Source organism: Chenopodium album, chromosome 27, assembly GCF_948465745.1.
Source record: "Chenopodium album chromosome 27, dcCheAlbu1.1, whole genome shotgun sequence".
Taxonomy (NCBI): domain Eukaryota; kingdom Viridiplantae; phylum Streptophyta; class Magnoliopsida; order Caryophyllales; family Amaranthaceae; genus Chenopodium; species Chenopodium album.
In genome coordinates, this window is record NC_137860.1 from 23,923,379 (window position 1) to 23,937,726 (window position 14,348).

The following is a 14,348-nucleotide window of genomic DNA, read 5'->3' on the forward strand; positions in this document are numbered from 1 at the left end:
ATGTATACTACATTTAATTATTTTCAACACAACTAATGCATCATTAATTTTTTTCGTCAAAAAAATACTAATTTTTTTCTCAATTTAATTCTAATAATTTTGGCCTTATTATTTCAATTTTCTTATACACATTGTATTTGTATATTTCATATGAATTACCTTATTTTTTATATTATATCACAAATTAATTATGAAAAAAAATAAATAAATTGTTACTACCATGTGATGCACGGGCACTAATCTAGTTCTATATAAAGTAGTAAAAAATAACTAATGAGTCGGTCAAAATAAAAAGAACACTTAGAAACGGAAATCATCTTTTTTTACTACGTAGTAGTAATTCTTTTTAATTTAATTTGATTTTTTTAAAACCAATTTTTTTTAGTGAAATTTATGCTACGAGTATTTGCATTTTTGATTTCTCACCTGGCCACCTATATAAGAAACGAAACAAAAAAAAATGTACACTCTTACGATGCACCCTTTTCTCTCTCCCTCCCATTGAAGCACACTCTGAATTCTCCATTGAAGCAGCTTCTGAGCTTTCTCAACTCCATTGAAACAGCTTCTGAGATAAGGATTTTATTTTTAATCATTCATTACTGATTTCAGTCAAGGGTTTAGTTTCACACTATCTTTGGTTTGTTTTCAGTAAATTAGGGTTCTTCACTTCTTCTAAGCTGTATTATTGAACTATTTGATTATAATTTCCGAAGTTATGCTATGTTATAACCAGCAAAATTGTTGTTAGCATTATTCTATGTACAATATACATTGATAATCTTAAGCAAGAAGAATTTTATCCTAATTATCAAGCCTAATTTGAGTCAAACTTGGTTGCTAATGTGGTTGAAGATTTTTGTTGTGTAACCCTTTAATGTTTGACTGAATTATGAAAATGTGGCGGGTGCCCCTGTTGCCCATGCTCATCGACGGGCCTGATTTTAGAACCCGAAAGAATTTATTCAAAACAGTTTGGTAGGGATTAGGGAAGGATTAATTTGTTAGTATCATGTTTTATGGAAGAAGTAATCTCTTTTCAGTTGTTGTTGCTAGTAGACCTCGGTTTCGTTCTCTTGGGTTTGCCTCGATTTCCTCTATACAGCCTTTTGAACCGAACATTTCGACCATTCCTGGATGTATTTCCTTCTTACAGCTGTTTGCTAAGAACTCCAACTTGTGCAAAGGCAAAGAACTGCATTCATGGATGCTTAGACACGACCTTTTGGGGTCTCCTTTATCGATTACGAGCCTCATTAATATGTATTCTAAGTGTGATCACATGTCCTATGCATTGTCTGTGTTTTTGACATCCAAAGATATTCATAATGTTTATACATACAATGCAATCATAGCGGGTTTTGTTGGCAATAATTTAAATGATGAAGGTTTTGAGCTTTATGTGGATATGAGGCATCAGGGATTACAGCCTGATAAGTTTACTTTTCCTTGTGCAATAAAGGGCTGTTCAGATGTTGTTGAAGTGAAAAAGATTCATGCTTTGTTGTTTAAGTTTGGGTTGGAATCGGATGTATTTATTGGCAGTGCTTTGGTCAACTGCTATTTGAAATTCAGGGCTATGAGTGAATCTTATGATGTGTTCAATGAGTTGATTGTGAGGGATGTTGTGCTTTGGAATGCTATGATCAATGGTTATGTTCATATTGAGGAGTTTGAAATGGCTTTGGAAATATTTAGGAGGATGAATGAAGATGGTTCTATGCCAAATAACTTTACCGCTACAGGGGTTTTGTCTGCCTTGGCTATGAGTGCAGACATTATTAACGGACGTTCAATGCATGGTTTTGTAATAAAAAGGGGTTATGAATCGGTTGTTTCAGTTTCAAATACATTGATTGATATGTATGGGAAATGCAAGTGTGTTGATGATGCATCAAAGATCTTTGAGTGTATGGAAGAAAAGGACTTGTTCTCATGGAATACAATTTTAAGTGTCCATGAGCAATCTGGTGATCAACATGGAGCTGTGGAACTTTTCCACAGGATGTTAGACGTGGGTGCTAGACCTGATTTAGTCACTATTACAACAGTACTTCCTGCTTGCTCTCATCTGGCTGCTCTTTTGCAGGCTAAGGAAATCCATAGGTACATGATTGTCAATGGGCTTGGGAGTAGAAAATCTGTGAGTGATTTTGACCACTTGCTTGTAAACAATACTCTTATTGATGTGTATGTAAAATGTGGTAGTATGAGATATGCATACATGGTTTTTGACAAGATGATTTTCAGAGATGTGGCATCTTGGAACATCATGATCATGGGATTTGGCATGCATGGCCAAGGGAATGAGGCATTATCTATGTTTGACTTTATGTGTTCTGAAAAAATAGCACCAGATGAGGTGACATTCATTGCTGTTCTGTCAGCTTGTAGTCATGCAGGTCTACTAAGGCAGGGCCGTGAATATCTTTCACAAATGGAGTCTGTATATGGTGTGGTTCCTACTATTGAACATTATGCCTGTGTGGTTGATATGCTTGGTAGGGCAGGGCAGCTTGATGAGGCTTATGAATTGTTATTGACAATGCCTATTGAGAGTAATGCTGTTGTTTGGAGGGCTTTTTTAGCAGCATGTAGGCTCCATGGAAATTCTACTTTTGCTGAAGTTGCTGCCAAGCATATAAATGAACTTGATCCCGAACACTGTGGAAGTTATGTATTACTGTCAAATATTTATGGTGCTGCTGGTCAATATGAAGCAGTGTCGGATTTAAGATTGACTATGAAGGGACAAAACATAAACAAGAATCCTGGTTATAGCTGGATTGAGGTCAATAATAGCGTCCATATATTCGTTACTGGTGACCAGAATCATCCTGAAGCTAAGTCAATCTATGCCAGTCTAGACTCATTGATTGCTCCTCTTTGTGAGCATGGATATGCTCTTTCTGCCCTATAAACAATAGGAACTTGCTTTTTCTCAGCGGTGAGGTACAATTGAAATTTTTTCTTGAATATGCCGGTTAGATGAAGCTGAGGTGGTGAGTCAGGTTCATTGTTTTAATATAGACAACTAATAAAGCCCTTTGTTATGTCTTTCTTAAATTTGACTTTGTTTGGGTTGCTAGGCTAGGGACTGTACTTATGGAATGGCTTTGAACTGACTTAGTGTATATCTGGCAGTGGCTATTTTGCAGCATATTGGAAGAATGTTCAATGATATGATTTCTGTAAGTTACTATTATGTATGAACCTTTTCAACTTAGTGTTCTATTTTTGAAGAATTTGAACTTGTCTGATAAACCTCCCAGCGCCAGCACAAATTAGTTTGGTCTTTGCAAAAATTTGGCCTCAGGTTGTAATCAAACTGTTCTTTGAAAGAACAGACCTTTTTTATGGGTTGATGAATTTACTTATCCTCTGCCAATCATAATTCAGTATCAAAATATCCTCGGGATCAAGGGAATTTTATTCCACTTTTTTTTTTTTTTTTTCTTCTGTAAATAATTCTTTTATTGTTTGAAAAATATGTATTTCCTGTATTCAATGCTTAATTATCTCTAAACTTTTTCCGAAACAGATATGATCTTTTTTCTTCACTGCTGATTAATTCTCTCGAGTCTGAGACAAACCTGATGTTTTACTTGTATAGTTGTTAGCTCTGACAATTTAGTTGAAGATTTTGGTAAACTAGCAGCTCCTAGTCAGCAATTTAATAAGGAGTAGCATTTTGGAAATATAAAATAACATATGAGGGTATATGTTAATTGAAAATGCTATGAAAAGATAAAATGGAGCTTAACATTCTCCGATATAAGCCTTCAAAATGCTGAATTTGTATTGCGCTTACAATAACACTTTGCAAATTATCTTTTCTAGTTCCAAAACACTTGGTGAATATGCTATCCAGCGAAAATCTTAACTAAGATTTTAATTTGGTCAAAAGCCTCTTAGTTTTGTACTTCGTATGTAGTATGTGTTTTGTAAGATGTTAATTTCCATATATAGGGGTGTACATTGGATGGAATAGATTAGGCTTTCCTAAATCCAATTTCGGTCCAAACCTTTTAGTGTTACTATTGAACTGTTAATATTGACTTATCAGATAACTAATGCTACAGATTGCCTTTGGATTTTACAGTTTTCCCTACGGCTCTTGCAACAGCATTGGATATCAATCTGAGCAGTGTATCACTTGTTTTCATCTCTGTTCATTTTCACTTTGGTATGTTTCTTATACTTGAAATTTATGTTTGTGCAGTATGGTTTTATCCCTCCATTTTCTCGCCCCATCTTACAACCCAATGAGCTTATCTTCTTTGTAAATTTGTAATTGTTCAAATTTTCCCTGTAGTTTGCAGTGTAAATCCACCTCTCTGATATTTCTTCGTCTTTCCTTTAGAGTAGGTGTTATTTTGTAACATTATCTTCCCTCTCCCCTCCATAGCATCTTACTTCTTTTCAGATTATGTCTTGGTATATTCCTATGTTCTGTGCCGTAAATAATCTATTTAATAACTATAAGATGATGCATTAGATAAATTTATCTTTTACTTTTGTCCTGGTTTATAGCTGCACTATTCACATAAGATAAACTTTAGATAACATTATAGCAGCTAATAAACAAGATTAATTACCATCTCATTGCATTACCCTTTTCTCAAGTCCAAATTAAGGTTTTCAAATTTCATTTTAGAAATTAAGAATTTTTGTCAAATAAAAAAAGAAATCAAAAAAAAAATTTTATTAAAAAAAAACAACATAATTTTACTAGATCTTCGAAGCTCCTATGATGTTCGTAAATTGTTAAACAACTTAGTAAATATCAGTAAGTTCCTGCCGATTTGGCTTGGCTGTCGATGTTTTGTTATTGTAAGCAGTAGCATGGAGAGAATATCTTAGAGTGTGATTTATTGTCCAGGAAGAAAAGAAGAGTGAGCTGCGGATACACAATAATCCAGGGAAAAAGCATTTTTGCCCCAACCTGACTGTCCGTTCCACAATTACCATGTAAGGGCACTATTGTTATGATTACAGGTGATAGAAGTGTAAGGCATTCTAATAACTCATTGTAAGTGTTCCAATGTCAATGTTCTCTTCATAATCCATAGGTACCGATTCCCCAATATGTAAAATCTTTACATTTTAAGCATCTGTAGTCAATAGGGGCTATTTAAATGATGAAGCAGATGGGTGTCTGTGTTACCATCTCCCAATTAAGAATGTTTTAAGCAAAAGTTTAGAATATTTAAAGTCAAGAACTCAGAAGACCAATCGGGGGGGGGGGGGGGAAGAGAAGGGGTATGACATGCTTGAAGAGTGCTTAAAAACATTAAATCTGCTCATATTTTTGTTCTGCCTTCCGACTCTTATGCATCTGAAATTATCTGAAATTATCTGAAATTTGTTATCAGCTGAGTGTTCAAGCAGTAAAAGTTTTATTATACTTGATTGAACATGTAAGTCTGCAGAATAGAAGTTGCTAGGAAAGGCCAGCATTTTTTATTATTGGAATATTGTTTTGCCATTGTTCTCCATAGATTCTCTGATTCTCTCTTACTACTAGTATCCTATACCATAAATTTATCAATTGTCAAATTTATTTATTTGCTTGAGGTGTTTGGGTTTGAAGAGTTAGATTTCTCAGTAGGACAGGCAGTTTATGAACTTCTATGTATTTTGAATAATTGCGCTGTGAAACCACAACTCTTCCCTCCTTTCTCTTTGCTGCTAAAATATAAACAAGTCTCAGAGATATTGTCAATGCTTAGGGGGTGTAAGCAAACTAAAACTAACCTAAAAATTGCTGTGGGAAAAGATATGATTAATTGGGTAAGCATATTTTAATAACCAAAGAGGACAATATAATGAGAAAAAATTAGCAAGGTGGACTATAAAGTTAGGATCGATAAATTGTAGATCTTTTGTTAAAGCTGTCTGTTCTAACAAGCCTAATGCTGCCTTTTTCGTACTTCAGGGTCCAGAACTCAAGTGTCCACACACATGACTCGGTTACTCCTGGAGGCTTGGGACAAGGGATTACCCCCAACTGTATCATACCTTCCTTCTACATGTTCACTGATCGAGTGATTGAGCCAATGTCTATATTGATCTCAAGAACTTAAGAATAGGTATTGAAGATTGAACATAGAATTATAGAAAGTGCTCCTCTTTAATTTGTAAATTTGAATTAATTCAACTGCGATTTTACAATTCTTGCTGGTTGTAAATGCTTGTTAAAGATTAAAAAATGTCAGATGACAGCCGGGCTTGCTTTCAGCTTACTACTGTCAAGAAGTCTAAGGTTGGAGTAGCAAGTTACGATAAAGAAGAACTGAGAAACAAAATAAGGCTGCTATAGCTAGCAAACTTGATGTATGAACAACTTTACAGCAAGTTTATGGATTTCAAGGCAATCCACAGGAACAATTTGTTTTTGTTTTTTTTTTTTTTAATTACTTCGTAATATGTAAGAAATGTATGCAGAGCTGGGAGAAGTTATTTCATAGATGCTTCTCTTGCTTAGAAAACAGAGTAGCATGCAACCATTTAATAGGAAGCTATTGACAATTAAGGCAGCAACAGACCAACAGTTAGTGTCTGAGATACAGTTGGTGATCGTGCTACTGCATATTTTTTTGCAGGCATCCTGTGGTGATCGTGCTACTGCATATTTTCCATTGCTTATGTATCCACAAATCCTATGAGATACAGAGTGCATCCTGTGGCTCTTGCTACCTCTGGTGTGAATATAAAGTACGTATTTTTACAATAGATCGAGATCCAAGAAGATATGTCTGTCTAGATCAAACGAATATAGTTTTACGATGCAACTCAAACTTGTTTAGAATTGTTATTAGGCTTGATGGGTTAATATGGAATGTGTGGCATGTCTACTGCAACTCCGGATGTATGTACTCCGGATCTATATTAGTGCCATCTTTACAATTTTGAGTTTTTTTTTTTCTTGCTAATAAAGTAAATTACATATACAATGAGTTTATTAATAATTGTTCTTAGCTTAAACCAGTTAATAATTTGCCAACTTGGCAATTAAGAACAGTTGGACAAAGAGGGAGATGCTTCAGGTTTACTAAAAGATATACTTGTATTGAGATTGTTCCCTTAATAGAAATATTATTATCATGGTGTTGAAGTAACTTTGTATCGTACCATTCAATGAATGTAATAGCAAGCAACTTTGTGTTATATTTTCACAGACCAGCCCCCCAATAAAATGCAACTTTGACGTGTCATCAAAACTTTACTATAAACTTACGCGACATAATTGGTTTTAATGGTCGAGTTGTAATAATTTGTCATGCACCCAAAATTTATTGGTTGGGCTTTTAAACTCATATACTAAGAAATAAATAGTTGACAATATGAGAATCGATCCTAGAATCTTTGGATCGGGGAGGAAGCTCTAACCACTTGAGCTATATATCCTTCACTCTCTCAATTCAGTGGGTTTGTGACAAAGTGAATTATATCTAGCCTATTCCCTTACCCCTTGAGGAGGATTATTATCAGGTTAAATAGTTTTGTCTTCTAACTCGTAATTAAATTCTACAATCTCCTCCTCTTCCTCTTCTTTTTCATGTGGCTTAGCTCGGCGGCAGGTACTTTAATGGAGGACTCCTTTGCTTCAATGGAGGAGAGAAAGAGAGCAGGGAAGTAAAGGAGGAAGTAGAGAGAAAGAGGGGTAAAGAGGAAAATGTGGGAAGTTGGAAGGGAAGGAAGACTAAAGAAGATAAACTAATACGAGAAGCATAAGAGTTAATACGACATAAATGGGTATATGGGTCAATATACATTTTTAGGGGTAAAAAAGTCATCACACCATTTATAAGAGTTCTTTTTGAACTTTTTATAAGGTAGGGATAAAGGGATTAGGATTAAATACTACTTCTTCCGTCCAAAATAGCTATCGAGATTAGTCTTCAACAACTAAATTTGAATAGAGTAGATTTAAATTATAAGAATACAATAAGCGGCCTAAAAGGAAACATTAGTAGATATATTTTTTTTTATTTTATTTTTCTTGACATGAAGTTCATTCAACGATAACAACAATACAAGCTAAAGACAAACTAGTACAAGAAAACACAAAACAGCCACATAAAAACTAAGTAACACAAGAACCAAATAAAAAGAATGGTACATCACAAAACATCTATCGGCCAATTTAGTTTCCTTGAAATTTTTGTTGCTTATAAAAAAGGTAGTGCAAAGCTGTTGGTTGATCACTAAGGCAGCAACAATTAGTAGTAGAGATGCAAATGGGTGTTTTTGATCCAATTCCTTCGCATACTTTCTTGCAAGCATTTGGGCTGCATTTGCCTATAAATCCACATGGCATGCTCATGCTACCTCTTGTTTCTGATTTTCCAAGCCAAAAAAATAAAGCCTTTTTAGAGAAATTAAATACAATAATAATGCCAAAATGTACAAATTAATTGAGTTATGAATATATGATTAATTATGAGATGAAATTTTAGTTTGTAATAAGCTTTTTTTTTTTTTTTTTTTTTTTTTGAAACAAGTTTAAAACAAGCTTGAATTTGAGTGAAACATGAATTTGAAATCTTTGATAAGATTTGATGTATTGATTTTGGTAAATTTGCGTTTTCTTGCTATGTTAATAATTTTTTTTTTTAAAAAAGTGCAATTGTAGTTGTTTTAATGAAGAAGTAAGTATTATCAAAACGTACAAGTTGAATGAAATACAATTTGAGACCTTGACTTTATATATTGGACAAAAAAATACTAAATATGTAATCTGTGCGTGGTACCAAAAAAAAAAGACACAAATTACACGAAGACAAAATAGAAAAAAATATAATACTCCACAGTTAAAAAAATAAATAAATAAAGCACAATAAATTAGAACTAAGAAAGTAACTTATGTCAAAGAATGTATTTTCTTTTCATGTTACATTTACATAAATGAACAAATTAAAACCATCATACTCCCTCCAATCCTTTTTGTTCTTTCCACGTTAACTTTTTTTTTTACTAGTATATAGAATTCGAGGGAGTACAAAATACCATGCAAGAAGTGAATTGAAGTATTTATTAGAAAATTAAGTTACCTGATGAGAGAAGAAAGCACAAGACTAAAAGGATAGAGACCAATGTTGAGTTCTTCATGCTTTCCAAATTCAAGAAGCTGATTTAAAAGGCTAAGTTTTTACGTAAAACAAGAGTAATGAATAATAGTATAATTCTACTGATATTTGGTAACACTAAATACATGCAAAATGAATCTATTTATAATTGTAGTAGCTTCAATCAATAGGAATGCCAGCAATATAATCTGTCTTAAACTAATAAACATAATTAGGGGAGGTGTGTACGTGTGAATCCCCAGTTTTTATATTAATTAATTTTTATAACTATTTTACCTTTACACTTAGTAGATTCATCCAATACATATTTCAAAGAAATTCTTTACATCACAAAATTTTAAAATAAGAGTTGAGAAATGCAACTACCTCATCTATGATAAAACCTAATTATCTTCTTATTATTTAACTTTCTTAATACCCGCGAAATTAGTCCAAAAGGGTCGTTCTTTCAGGGACATAGGGAGTAATTATCTTCTCTTAACTTGCTTACCTTTTTCTACATCGGTATGTACAATAGAAAAAACAAATGGGTCATATTATCAACCAATCGATCACCTTTGTACTATGTTCTCAAGTTCTCCTAATCGATTTCATGCCTTCGGAAAATGGAACATCTCAAGATTCACAACATTCACATTGATAATTTGAGCTACTTACCTTAGGAGTTAGGACACAGGGATACATATGTTGCAAGCAAGGCGAGATAGAAAGGTCATATTCTACAAACAATGTTTATTTACTACTTATATGATTTAGTTATCTATCGTTTTTAAGCGAAATCAAATGCATTTTACCTAAAATTTATTAGAATACAAACCCATTTTCTCTTTGGCTTTTGTTTATCTGATTTTACTATTCACATAGTGTATCTTTCTTAACCTCCCTTTAAAACACATGGTAATTTCAATGATAATTAAACAAATAAATGTTGGTAGTTCAATGGTCTCTTAAATTTGTGAATGTCAAACTAATCCTAAACTCATATGGTGTTGAGTGAAAAGGTGATATTTCTTGAACAAAAGAAAAAATTGCTTTTGCAATGCTTATTTTTATGTGTGTTAGTTATTAATATCTAAATCTTATAATTTTTACGCATGAAAATGGAGATAAAAATATTACGCATGAAAATGGAGATAAAACTGTTTATACGCAAGAAAACTTTGAGACTGGTAAGGAAAATAGAATTCGCAGGGGATAGATGGATGAGAGGAGCTATCTCTGTTCCATAAAATACTGCAGTAAAGCTACACACTTCTACTCAACATATACCAATTGATACACACTTGTTTCCTTTTGACACTTGATATGAACAATTTTTAGGCCTAAGTTCATACATCAACCCTAACTTTGTAAGATGGACACCTTATCCATCTAACTTGACTGAACAAACAGCACAGCAACCACTATTGAGCTTTGATTCAAGTGCCGCCAAATACGAAAGAAATTAAAATATTGTCATCCTCAGAATACGAACCCATTGGTGCCACCGTACCACTATTGCTGCTAAGTTCTAAATTTCTAACACCAAAGCCAGCACCAGAGAGGAGAAGAGTTGGACCTCCAATATCCAATTTTAGAGGCATATTCTGCACCAAACAAAAGGGATATCCATCTGAGTAGCTAAGAAACGCTGGCTACGGAGCTCAAGAGCCCAAGCTTCTGGTTTATTCCTCCAGGGGATACCAAACTGCCAATATAGAGAGCACTCAGATTAATCTTCAGGCCGTATGATGAACCTGCACAAATTCTAGGTAATGTTCACTACCTTCATCAGCTGTCCACTGTCAAATCGCACACTGAACATCTCAACTCATGGAAATGCCACTAATGTTCCTAAATAAAGTTCTCAACTTTTGGGTGGCATACAGACACCATAACACAACCATCAATAAACAAGCTGAAATTTTCCATGTTTGGTTATAGCTGATTACAGGATATGATGGTAATAGACTAGCCTGGATCATATAGAAGTTACTATTGGTATAGCATATTAGTTGATTAAGATTAGCTAGGTAAGGAAGGCAAAGAGTGAGTTAGAGGTGACAATCAATCAATCAATCAATCAATCAAAGCCTTAATCCCAAAAGTGGGGTCGGCTAACATGAACCAAATTTGATTATTCCGTGTAGTCATCAACATAAATCTTTCTCCTCCATCCCTTACGATCCAAAACTTCATCCTCACGTAAATCCATGCACTTCATATCCTTCCTCACTCCTTCCAACCAAGTCATCTTTGGTCTCCCTCTTCCTCGTTTAATCCCTCCATGGTCCCACTCTTCCACTCTTCGCACCGGTGCACCCTCGGGTCTCCGTCTTACATGTCCAAAGATTTATAATTGAGCAAATTTTATCTTATTAAACTTTGTAGTAGGGTTGTCAAGCCAATCAAAAGACTGATGGTATGCCAATTATCAAAATTCTCCCAAATTCCTTTATCCATGTTTTTAAATTTCGGATATTTGGTTCTAAAACACTGGATCTATTAAATAAATGTGATTATGTGCAAATCATAGCTTGATACTAGTAGTTAACTCTGCTAAGTTGTTTTGAATTCAGCTTTTTCACTGAGTGACAAGCAAGCTCGAAACAAAAACCAAAATAAATTTCTAATCATTTGGCCCATGTTGCATGCTTGGGCATTTTTGCCAACACAAAGTATGAGCATGACTTCAGCAGCCCTCAGTTCTCTGCCTACTGAACTTGAATATTTAGTCTCTAGACAAAAATATAGCTAGCTACCAAACTTTTCATGGTTCTCAGAGCTAACTAGTAAAATCGGCAATTATTTGCGCAGGAAAAGCCCAAAGGAGGCAAACTAAAATGAGGCTTGGCCTTCAATGAGATCCCTGGCCATTTCATTCTATGGCTACTACTGTCACCATTTACAACTGAACCCATTTGACTATAGAAGGTAAAGGGTGAAAAGCTACCTAAATGTTCTTCTTCCAGCCATACTCTTCCCCATCAAAGACTTGCTCAACCATCCACACACCTTACATATATATTTTCAGCTTTTGGTTACTGGGGATCGTGAGTCTCACACTGCAGTCTCCAGAAAAACCACCCCCTCACGTGATGAATACATTGTGGAGACAGCAACACCATCATAAACCTACAGGCAACATGCTGCACCCTGCACCAAAATCCTAACTACTATACCTAAACCCAAGAGAAAGTGGTTGCTATGATACCAGGAAAATTCTTCTTAATCTATACAAAACCCACCATCACATACTGCACACAGTACTCTAGAACTTTTCGTTCTCTATTAGGAGTTTTAACATGTTAAATAGTATTTCCTCTGTTTTTAAATACTTGCTCCATTTCTCCATACGTGGAGTTGGTAAAAGAATTAAAAAATTGTAAAAAAAAACCAAAAGTAGTGGAGAAAATTGAAGGAGAGAGAATATGGAATTAATATTGTTGTGTCCACTTGGTGAGAGAAATTAATTAAATATTATAAGATCTTTCCAAATAAGGAAATGGAGCAAGTATTTAAAACGGCCGGAAAAAGAAAATGGAGCAAGTATTTAAAAACGGAGGGAGTACTAGCCACCACTACACAGGCATAAAACTAGAAAGATTTATTCTCGATGTAGCTTCTCATTATATCTTGCATTAGTAATATTCCGTAGCGGGAGAGCAGGAAGGAACCATTCATCAGAAATGATTCTAAAGGTTATCTTATACTTGGTATTTTCTTTTTAAGTTACTCCAAGTCTGCCCTCAAAATTCCAAAAGCTACTAGCACTAGTCATACCAGTATTGCAAAAAGTTAAAAGCTCTAAAACGACATCAAATCCTTCAAATCCAAACCAAAGGTCAGCAAGCTACCAGGAAATTTAGGTGATTCTGCTAAGACCTTGGACAAAATTCAACAATGAAGTTCAACTCTATAGTCACTGAACCTTAGAAATTAGAGATGCATTTCAATTGTCTAGCCAACCACACAGCAACAACGCCTTTATGCAAAGCCCACTGAATATGATCATTTTGATTCATACAATAACTATTCATTTGTTGTACAGAAAGTTCATTAATTAGAGCTTTAAATCACTTAGCCAAAAATAATGCTGCAATGATGAAAACATGATCAATGGATACGAAGTATCTAACAAACTACGCATTTTTTCCAACTGATAGACTATGAATTAGGTAATAAACGTGATAATGTATCTCTGATTTCATTGTCATACATGATTCATATACAGCGAATTAATAGCAAAGATTAATCAATTAAATCACCTGGAAAAGTGGAAAATGAAGATGACAAGAAGAGGTATCAAATACCAACAGAACACCGTCGCGGCCCACCGGACAAATTCCCCTTGGTAGAATTGGATGGAAAAGCAACCGCCAAATCGTCGCAAAAAACCCTAAGAAACCGTCTTCGAGCTCTCCAACCCCCAGCCTTAAACCTGACCAACGCCAAAACCTGAACATCAAATTTAACGCTACCTCTAGACCGATCATCCTTTAATCTGTTCACCAAATCCAACTCAAGGTAAGCCGAGGATGCCACAAGCTGAGCATCCATTGTGGTGACATTCTTCGTCCCCTGCTCAAACGGCGGAAGTTGATTCTGGGAAACCAAAGAGTTACGATAGAACAAGCGAGCCTCGATTTCGTCGTAGTAGACATGGAGCTTGTGGTTGGGGTTAGCGACGGAGAAGTGGAGGGACCAAGAGCCGGAGATCTGGGAGGGGGAGGTGGAGGTGTTGAGGGAAGAAAGAGTGACGGAATCGACGGTGAAGGAGGGGATACGAGGGCGGAGGACAAGCCAAATGATGAGGAGAATAACGCCGAAAATGATAAAGACAGCGATGAGCGCCGCGAAGAAGCGGCGGAAGAAGGTAGCGCGTGGTTGGGGAGGGTAGTAAGGTTGTGGCGCGTTGTAGTTGGGATAGTAATAGTTGGATTGTGGCGGGGGCGGGGGTGGGTAACCGTTTTGGGGTGGGGCCGGGTACCCGGTGGCGGGGCGTGATTGGTCTGTCATTCAAGGCGGTTATGTTAGTTGAAGAGGAAGAAATTGGGGGATTCTGATGTATATGATTGTGGAGAATGAGGACTGAGGAGGGTAACGGGATTGAAGGGAAAAACAAGTCGTCATGCCAACCTTTGGCCACTTTGGGTTTGTGCCTTTTTGTATATACTAAATGAAGATGCCACCCAATAACTGCACCCATGCTTTTCTTAGATTAATTAATTAATTACTATACTAGTATATGTTCTTTATTCTTTTAATGGTGTGTTA

The 14,348-nt window shown here is 35.3% G+C and overlaps 1 protein-coding gene and 1 pseudogene across 5 annotated transcripts; one reads left to right on the forward strand and one right to left on the reverse strand.

Annotated features, from left to right (window-relative positions):
* Positions 1 to 486: 486 nt before the first annotated feature.
* On the forward strand, positions 487 to 6,536 carry LOC145620469 (pentatricopeptide repeat-containing protein At3g14730 pseudogene; annotated as a pseudogene). Of its 4 annotated transcripts, XR_014108237.1 has the most exons (5): positions 487 to 3,002; positions 3,145 to 3,191; positions 4,103 to 4,186; positions 4,883 to 5,032; positions 5,939 to 6,536. The product of XR_014108237.1 is annotated as a pentatricopeptide repeat-containing protein At3g14730 pseudogene, transcript variant X3 (transcript). The 4 variants fall into 4 exon arrangements; XR_014108235.1 differs by having other exon boundaries at positions 487 to 3,191; XR_014108236.1 differs by having other exon boundaries at positions 487 to 3,191; positions 4,883 to 4,971.
* Positions 6,537 to 10,311: 3,775 nt separating this feature from the next.
* LOC145620641 (NDR1/HIN1-like protein 10) lies at positions 10,312 to 14,234 on the reverse strand. The gene is made up of 2 exons (XM_081675341.1): positions 13,340 to 14,234; positions 10,312 to 10,779 (listed from the first exon to the last, which is right to left on the reverse strand). Exon 1 carries the CDS (start codon positions 14,088 to 14,090, stop codon positions 13,377 to 13,379), a length of 714 nt encoding a protein of 237 aa, XP_081531467.1. The 5' UTR covers positions 14,091 to 14,234; the 3' UTR covers positions 10,312 to 10,779; positions 13,340 to 13,376.
* Between the last annotated feature and the right edge of the window lie 114 nt (positions 14,235 to 14,348).